The sequence below is a fragment of the Narcine bancroftii genome, chromosome 1 (assembly GCF_036971445.1).
Source record: "Narcine bancroftii isolate sNarBan1 chromosome 1, sNarBan1.hap1, whole genome shotgun sequence".
NCBI lineage: Eukaryota > Metazoa > Chordata > Chondrichthyes > Torpediniformes > Narcinidae > Narcine > Narcine bancroftii.
The window spans coordinates 387,689,553-387,699,552 of record NC_091469.1 but is presented as its reverse complement, the minus strand read 5'-3'; the positions used below and the strand labels follow the sequence as shown (position 1 = coordinate 387,699,552).

Sequence of the window (10,000 nt, the reverse complement as noted above, 5' to 3'; positions counted from 1 at the left end):
CATATACACACACACACACATATATATATATATATATCTTTGGCTTGGCTTCGCGGACGAAGATTTATGGAGGGGGTTAAAAAGTCCACGTCAGCTGCAGGCTCGTTTGTGGCTGACAAGTCCAATGCGGGACAGGCAGACACAGTTGCAGCGGTTGCTGGGGAAAATTGGTTGGTTGGGGTTGGGTGTTGGGTTTTTCCTCCTTTGCCTTTTGTCAGTGAGGTGGGCTCTGCGGTCTTCTTCAAAGGAGGTTGCTGCCCGCCAAACTGTGAGGCGCCAAGATGCACGGTTTGAGGCGTTATCATATATACACATACAAATACCTGCACACAACCACAGGTTTTATCTTTAAACCAGAATAAATTCCTACTTGAAAGAATTGGAACACAAGCCTTAGTATGAGTGCAAAGAGATGTGTTCAAAAGGAATTTAAGGACTAAAGAGACAGTACAAGCATTCACAAAGCTTCTTGAGTCAGCCAATGCCAAAAGAAAGGCGAACAGGAGGCTGGGGATAAGATATACTAGGTTAGTGAAAGATGGTGACTATGCAGGGATTTATGTATGTTTTAAGTTCAAAACCTGAGAACCATGCAGATGATACATAAACACATTGAGGAAATGGTTTTTTTTTAAATATTAAATTTCTGGTGAGTGCATATTGAAAGACCATTTGAGTTTAGGGAGGAAAAAAAAAGGAGGTTACAAAATGGAAATGCTACCTTTGACAAAAAGCTACCAGCTCATACGCTCAACTTTGGCATAATAACATCAATATCTTGTGGGGTCCTGTGCTTATTTAGTTAGTCTGCTGATTAAATAGTTGGGAGATAATGAGGATTCTGGGACTCTGCAACTCATTACAGATGGGTTGAATGAGTGGGTGAAAACTTGGCAAATGGAGCCTCATGTAGGAAAGTGTGACATTATGCACCATAGAATTCTGAAGATAAATTATTATGGTGAAAATGAGCAAAGTTCAGAGAGACATGGGCATTCTTATACGGAATTTACAAATAAAGTCAGCAGTCTGGTACAGCAAATGGTTAGGGAGGCTAATGGCAAGAGGGTAAGGGGTGAAAAATAATTAAGTACTGTCATAAATGTGCAGGGTACTTGTGAGACCACATCTGGCAAACATGAGCATTTTGGTCCCCATTAATATAATGCCATTGGAAACAATCTAAAAGAAATTCACTAAGCTGATTTTTGGAAAGAGTAGATTGTCTCTTCACACAATAACTGAAGAAATTAGATGTATATTTAGAGTTCAGAAGAATAAGGACAAATCTTCTTGAAACACCAAAGATCTTTGTAGTAGATATGAGATTTTTCTACTTGTGGGAGAATTTCAGATGAAGGTACATAGTTATTAGATTAGTAGGCTGTCAAGGGACTTCTTGCTGAGAGTAGTGAATTACTGGAATGCTCCACTTTCAGATGTCTGTAGAGGCTAGATCACTATGGTCATGTAATTTTTTTTGAAACTTGAGGAAATTCAGACTTCAAGAGAAATAGAAAGATCTATGTAAACCAGTAAGTATACAATGAATGGAGGTTAACAGGTAAGGACATTCGTGCAAGAATCTCTTTTCAAGTCAAAAAGCCTCATAAGGAAGATCTGAGCTGCTTCTAAAATCAGGTCTATCAGATAAATTGAGCAAATACAAAATCAAGCACAATGTTCATTGGGCCAGAGCAAGTGAGAGATTTTATCTAATTAAATAATGAAAAAAGAGAAGAAGCAGTCAGAATTTTAAGGGATTTATAAGGAATAGGTGAACAGACACAAATATCTACAAAACATCATTTCTACTTAAATAACATTTCAATAAATTGGAGAACTTCATTCAGAAGATCTGGAACTAGTTTGAAAAGAAAGCAGCAGAATCATATCACACTTCACTTCCAGCAATATCATTTGCACCCATTTGATTATTAGACTAGATTGTGAGAGAAAACATGCAAATGCTATCATTCTATTAGATGGTCCATACAAGTAAAATTAACTGGATTTTAGGCAACTCAAAACAAAAGAATAGCAATTCACAAAGCTTTATCTACCTCGTTCACTGTAATCATCGACTAAGATAATTTCATTCAATAGTATATCAGGTGAAGTATCAAGAACACTGTGAACTGTCCGCAGGAGTGTTGACCAGGCCTCATTATAAAATGCTATTACCACAGAAGTAGTTGGAAGGTTTCGATAATTATATTTCTTCTCTTTACACCTGAAGATATAACATAATAAATGTACAAATTATGTACAAATATTTTAAAGAAAAATTTCTCAATAAAAAAATCAAACTATTGCCATTCTTTCAATTCCGAGGGAGAAATTGTTCAAAATATAGAAATATTTGGGTTCAAAAGTTATTTTAAAAGTGTGACTTAAGGTACAGTCAATAAATAATGAACTCAACAAATGTCAAAAGAAATCATTTCATAAAATTTATAAGAGTATCACTTTCACAATGCAGGTTTAATCAACAGGCATACAAATTATTTTTAAGATTAAGTGCAATATAAATTTTCAAATTTTTACTTTTCAGTGGAAACAAAACAATTCCCAATTTCACAAATAGTCACAATGAAAGAAATTCTTCCCTAGTAACCACAAAAATTCACAAACACCAAATTTCATGTATACGAAATTAATCATCAAACAGCTGTCATTTATTGGTAAATGAAAAAATAATGAGGTTGAAGGATTCATAATTAACAAGAGGCCATTTGGCCTAAAAATTGTCCTTTCAAAAAGTTACAAGTAATGAGACTCTGAACACATCAGAGTTCTTGAGGCATGATTCGCCACCCTTCCTCTTGGAATGAATACCATCGCATATTACTCCCAGATCTATGGCATTATCACAGAGCATAGTTAAAAGTCAACTATGTTACTTTGGAACTGTAGTCATGGAAGCTAGGCAAGTATGCATACCAGCATTCCTTCTCTGAAGGAAGGCTAAACTAGTCACGCTTTTGCTGCACAATCTGAAAACATTATGATCAACCTTTATAAATAGCATTTAATAAAAAAAGTAAACAACTCAGATTTGAAAATTGCTGCATTGGCATTCTCAAGTTCGAGGCTTTGCGGCACCTGGTGTTCCTAGGAAGTCTGATCTCGGAAGCTAAGCAGACTCAGTACTTGGAGTAGAGTCCACTTGGGAATAACAGGTGCTGTATGTTTCTGTGAGGGGTGCGGGACAATATGTAACAATAATGGAACCTTTACATATACAGAAACTTTGTCCGGCACCCCTCACAGGCACCCACAGCACCTGGTGTTCCCAGGTGGTCTCCACTCCAAGAATTGACCAGTCCCGAGCCTGCTTAGCTTCCAAGAACAGACAATCCCAGGTGAATTCTGCCTATTAGGTGCTGTCTGCCTTACGGTAGACAAAAGTTAAAGAATTTTATGTATGTTACATTCTAAATGTAGTGTTGTGTGACAATAATGGAATGGTTACCTTTTACCTTGACAAGGGTTTATTACTCAAGGTTTCATTTGCAATTGCAGTTACTTACCGGTTGTATCTACAACTACATTTGAAATAATTCTTCTAACTCATTAATATAGTTCATTGCTGAGGCACAGAGACCAAGGTACTTGAACTTTGTTCTGTTTAAAGTATTTATCCCATTGCGATAATAAAACCATACGGAAAAATAAATAGTCAAAGAAAAAGTGAACTTCGATCTTAATGTTGAACGTCGTCATGCGTTTGAACTCTGTGTGGAAATAAATTATTTGTATCTGAATGATTACAAGCCACAAGTAATATTTCCATACTCTGAACAGCAACCTCTGTAGTAAAACTTTGGTTTATCATTCATTTCTCTTGAAAAGATATATTATTAAAAATGTGAAGCTTTCTTTGAGTTATGAGAACCTGTGCACAATTTTTCAGTTCCTATAGCTGACTGTTCACCATGGGAAAGGTGTGGTATCTGTTTAGCCTCCTAATTAGGGTCACGTGACACCATGGATTACAGATGGTGGTCTTTACAAGCTGATTCTAAGAAACTAAGAGCACTGGGCAGGTGAATGTGCTGATCAATGGCCAGAGTTACCCATCCAGTATGGACACTGCAACCGAAAAAGGCAACAGGAAACAACATCAACCATGGTCTCAGCTCAAAGAAGGAACCTTCACCGAAGGAGAACGGGGAGGCAAAAACTACAATATGAAGGATCAGCGATCATGACAGATGGAGAGACACGATCGCTCACATTAAAAGGCAAGGCATCTGAATGAACATAATTTCTGGTCATCTTTAGCTGTTTCAAAGATAACCATTTTATATATCCTGCTCTGATCCATAAATTGTTAAACTACAGGAAACTAAAATCCTTCCCCAAGGTCTCCATATTAAGAATACTGAACCAATGCAATATGATTGACCATGCCTGCTCTCAAGAACATCCATTCCCATTTACCCATTCCTCAGAATTATTTATAAGGCATTTAAGTAATGTAGTTCTGCCTTCCAAGAACTCCATTTCCATACACAAGTACACATTACTTTCTAAACCCTGAGGATACACAAACTGCAGAGAGACAATTTGCAACCAAACACCTTTTACTCAACTTTGTCTGCATCCTCTAATGCTGGTCAATCTCAAATTTAAAATCAACAACTGGTACTATCTTGTGAAATAAAAGTAATAAACTTCAACCATCTTTTGCTAGATACAGATGTATTTTTAATCTTTTTTTCCAAATATGGGATTATACTTGTCAATGAGAGTAAACAGGACAGGCATTCTTCATATTTTTATGTGTGTAACAAGACAAAGGTTGGTTTAAAAGAAAATAAAAATAAAATTGCAAGGAAAAATTGACAAAAGAAATACTGTAGTTCTTTAGCTGGTCGGCCTTTTCCTCATTGGAAGTTAGTGTGAGTGAGAGATAGGGGCACTTTAAAAAGTGCCAGTAAAAGATAACTGCAATTAACCATCTGTGACAGTTTATGTAATATTTTATATTGTACTGTGGCGGCTCACCACGAGGCAGGCGAACTGGCCCCACTTGTAAGCCACACGGTGGCGCAGCTGGGCAAAATTGCACCGTCGGGGGTGTTCCCTTCCTCCTACCACGGGACTCAGAAGCCCTGACAATTGGTGACCCTGACTGGTTCAAACATCTTTGAACCCATCATGAGCGAGCCTGGGATCAGCGCTATAGACGTGAAACTGCCTGAATTCTGGGTTCAGGAGCTGGAGACCTGCTTTGGCCACACGGAGGCTCAGTTTCATCTCCACCACATTTCGTCCGACACGACCAAATTCTACCATGTGATCGCTGCCATGGACCAGGCCACCGCCAGACACATGCTGCACCTTGTTCAGCACCCACCCGCCGAGGACAGATACAAGACCATCAAGCTTTGAGTGCATCTTCCTCGACCATGTGCCCAGGGACATCCAGCCGCTGCTAATCCAGGAGAGCTTCACCGACCCGAGGAAGGTCGCCCAGAAGGCCCAAGAGCTAAGGTTCGCACGATTCCCAGCAGGTCACAAGCCATGGGCATGACCACACTAAACCCGCCCCTAGCGCTGCAGTAGAGCACCCGACACCTGCAGGGGCCCCCAAGAGCATAACCAAGGCCACAGCATCCACTCCAGACCTCTGCTCCTACCACCAGCGCTGGGGAGCCAAGGCTCGGAAGTGTCATCAGCCCTGCTCGTTCTAGGGAAACGACCAAGCCGGCCGCTGTTAATGGCTGCAGTGGCTAGCCAATGACACAGCCTCCTCTACCTGTGGGATTCAGTCAGCGGCCGTCAGTTCCTCGTTGACAATGGAGCCCAGATCAGCGTCATCCCGGCCACGGCCGTCGGGTCCAGGAACTGACCACGTGGACATCCCCTCCGTCCAGCCAATGTAATGGCAATCTGGACGTATGGAGACAAGACGGTCCATTTCTAAATCAGCGTGGAAGTTCACCGTCTCATCCCTCCCAACTGCCATCCTGTGTACAGACTTCCTCCTCGCTCATAAGCTTCTGGTGGACATTCGAGGTAGGTGCCTGGTGGACGCCCGTGCCTTCTAGGCCGTTCGCCTCGATGCCTCCCTCTCAGAGCAACCGCAGATGGCCACGATCAGCACGCCCAGAGATGAGTTCCAGCGAATCCTCAAAGAGTTCCCGACACTCCTCAAGCCACAGTTCTCTGCTGCCTCGCCGCGCGACAGGGTGTTCCACCACATCCCCACCCAGGGCCCACCTGTTCACACCAAGGCACGCTGGCTCTCACCTGACAAGCTCCAGGTAGCGAAGGAAGAGTTTTCGCACCTATTGGTGCTGGGGATCATTCGGCGGTCCGACTGCCTGTGGTCCTCACCGCTCCACCTGGTTCCGAATGCATCTGGTGGCTGGTGTCCCTGCGGAGACTATCGACGGCTTAACAAGGCAACCGTTCCTAACCGTTATCCCATCCCTCACATCCAGGTCTTTACGGCCAACCTGCACGGAGCGAGGGTCTTCTCCAAGGTTGACCTGGTGCGCGGATATCACCAGATCCCGGTGCATCAAGGAGATCCAGTTGGCAAGGAGCGAAGAGGCGGGAGCGTGCTGTGCTGAACGGACGTGAGTAGAGTGGTCCTAATTTATCTATTTATTTAAAAAGTCAGGTGTGTATTTATTTATTTAAATTGTAAGGGAAAGGGTTTGTTGGTGTAAATTTAAAGTTAAAGTAGTTAATTTAATTTTAAGTTAAAATTTAAAAGGGGGAGGGGGCTAGTGCGCAGGCGTGTGGTGACGTCAGCAGGGAGGGAGTTTTAAAAACAAAGAAAACCTTACCTCTGTTGAGGTCCAGTTGGCAAGGAGCGAAGAGGCGGGAGCGTGCTGTGCTGAACGGACGTGAGTAGAGTGGTCATTTAGTCTTAATTAAGAGTTAATAATTTAGGTGGGGATTGCTGTTCAGTGCAGAGACAGTAATTGAATAGGGAGTGCAGGTGGGAGTAATTAAAGGAAACTGGTTAGGATTGGACAGTGCTAGTGGGCACATTGGGTAGTGTATTAAAGTAAAGGAAAGGTTTTTGGGAGTGGCAGTGAGAGAGCGGCCCAAGCAAGTGAGTGGGAGCACAGGTTGAGGATGAGTCACTGCTCATTAAGGTAAGATAGTCTTTATTACTACTTCATTGGGGTAAAGGATGAGTGTTAGGGCTGTGTGTTGTTGGGAGTGCCAGATGTGGGAGGTCCTGGAGTCTTCCAGACTCCCGGATGTCCATATCTGCACGAGGTGTGTCGAGCTGCAGATTCTTAGGGACCGTGTTAGGGAACTAGAGCTGCAGCTCGATGACCTCAGGCTGGTTAGGGAAACAGAGGAAGTCATAGACAGGAGTTACAGCCAGGTGGTCACACCAGGGCCACGGGAGGAGGAAAGGTGGGTAACAGTTAGGAGAGGGACAGAAAAACGTAAGGTGCCAGAGAGAAGCCCTATGACTGTAACCCTCAGCAGTAAGTACACCTCTTTGAGTACTGTTGAGGAGGACATCAAAGTTGGGGGGAGCAGCAGTGGCTGTGCCTCTGGCACGGGGTCAGCCCATGTAGCTCAGAAAGGTAGGGAAAGGAAGAGGAGGGCAATAGTGGTAGGGGACTCCATAGTTAAGAGGACAGATAGGGGATTCTGTGGACGCAGCAAAGAGAACTGGATGGTGGTTTGCCTCCCTGGTGCCAGGGTCCAGGATGTTGCTGCTCGTGTCCCGGATATCCTAAAGTGGGAGGGACAGGAGCCAGAGGTCGTGGTACATGTAGGTACCAATGACATAGGGAGGAATAGAGAAGAGGTCCTAAAAAGTGAGTACTGGCAGTTGGGTAGGGAGTTAAAAAGGACCGCAAAGGGGGTAATCTCTTGATTACTCCCTGTGTCACGTAACAGTGAGAATAGAAATAGAATGAGGTGGAGGATTAACACATGGCTGAAGGGGTGGAGTAAGGGGCAGGGTTTCAAGTTTCTGGATCACTGGGACCTTTTTTGGGGAAGATGTAAGGACGGCTTACACTTAAATCCCAGGGGGACCAGAATCCTGGCAGGGGTATTTGTTAGGGCTACTCAGGATCCTTTAAACTGGAATGGTTGGGGGGAGGGAGCAAAATAGTACAGAGCAGTAAGGAGAAGGTTAGAATGCAAACAAAGAAACTTTGTAGTAAGTATATGAATATGGATGGGCAGGTGATAGAGAAAGGAAATGCTCTGGAAGAAGATGAAGGGCAATTGGCAGGAAAAGGAAATAATGTTGTTATTAAAGATGAGGGAAAACAGGGATTAAGAATTGGGAAATCTCTGAAATTCATATATTTTAATGCCAGGAGTATTGTAAAAAAGGTGGATGAGCTGAAGGTGTGGATTGATACTTGAAAGTATGATGTGATAGCGATTAGTGAGACATGGTTGCAGGAGGGATGTGATTGGCAGCTGAATATCCCTGGGTTTCGTTGCTTTAGGTGAGATAGAGTCTGAGGGGAAAGAGGAGGTGGTGTTGCATTGCTTGTCAGGGAGAATATTACAGCGGTGCTTAGGCAGGATAGATTAGAGGGCTCGTCCACGGAGGCTATTTGGGTGGAACTGAGGAGTGGGAAAGGAGAGGTTACACTTGTAGGGGTGTATTATAGACCACCCGGAGGGGACCGAGACCTAGAGGAGCAAATCTGTAGGGAGATAGTGGATATTTGTGATAAGCACAGGGTTGTAATTATGGGAGATTTTAATTTTCCACATATAGATTGGGAAACACATTCTGTGAAAGGGCTGGATGGGTTAGAATTTGTGAAATGTGTGCAAGATAGTTTTTCACAACAATATGTAGAGGTGCCGACCAGAGAAGGAGCAGTGTTAGATCTACTGTTGGCAAATGGGATGGGTCAAGTGACGGAGGTTAGTGTTGGCGAGCACTTCGGGTCCAGTGATCATAATGCCATCAGCTTCAATGTCATTATGGAAAGAGATAAGTCAGGGCCAAGGGTTGAGGTTTTTGATTGGGGAAAAGCTAGATTTGAGGAGATGTGAAAGGACTTACAGGGTGTGCATTGGGACAATTTGTTTTAAAGGCAAGATGTAGTAGAGAGATGGAAGTCTTTTTAAAAATCAGATTTTGAGAGTGCAAAAGCTTTATGTTCCTGTTAGGTTAAAAGGAGGGGCAAAAGGTTTGAGAGAGCCGTGGTTTTCAAGGAATATTGGAAACTTGGTTCGAAGAAAAAGGGAGGCGTACATTAGGTATAAGAAGCATGGAATTAAGGAGATGTTTGAAAAATACATTGAATGTAAGAGGAATCTTAAGAGAGGAATTAAAAAGCTAAAAGAAGGTACGAGGAGACTATAGCAAGCAGGGTGAAAATTAATCCAAAAGGGTTCTACAAATATGTTAATGGTAAAAGGAAAGCAAGAGACAAAATTGGTCCCTTAGAGAATCAGAGCGGAAAACTGTGTGTGGAGCCTAGAGAAATGGGAGAGATATTGAACAGTTTCTTTTCTTCGGTATTCACCAAGGAGAAGGATATTGGGATATGTGAGATAAAAAAAGCAAATTGGGTAAATATGGAGAATATAGTGATTACGAAAGATGTTGTGTTAGGGCTTTTGAGGAATATAAAGGTGGATAAGTCTCCGGGACCAGATGGGATCTTCCCCAGGACATTGAGAGAAGTAAAGGAGGAAATAGCAGAGGCTCTGACGGTAATTTTCCAAATGTCATTAGAGATGGGGATAGTGCTGGAGGATTGGCGTATTGCGCATGTGGTTCCGTTATTTAAAAAGGGTTGAAGGAGGAAGCCTGGCAATTATCGGCCTGTAAGTTTGATGTCTGTGGTAGGTAAATTAATAGAGAAAGGTCTTAGAAATAGTACTTATAAATATCTGGATAGACAGGGTCTGATCAGGAGCACTCAACACGGATTTGTGGGTGGAAGGTCCTGTTTGACCAATCTGATTGAATTTTTTGAAGAGGTGACTAGGAATGTGGATGAGGGCAGCGCGGTGGATGTTGTCTATATGG

General features: G+C 42.6%; 1 protein-coding gene across 1 annotated transcript in view; it reads right to left on the bottom strand.

The window, feature by feature from the left end:
* galnt12 (UDP-N-acetyl-alpha-D-galactosamine:polypeptide N-acetylgalactosaminyltransferase 12) overlaps positions 1 to 10,000 on the bottom strand; it is an 88,838-nt gene that overhangs the window by 51,332 nt on the left and 27,506 nt on the right. The window contains exon 2 of the mRNA XM_069913628.1: positions 2,064 to 2,233. Within this exon, the coding sequence (XP_069769729.1) occupies positions 2,064 to 2,233 (170 nt within the window). The remainder of the gene's footprint in view (positions 1 to 2,063; positions 2,234 to 10,000) is intronic.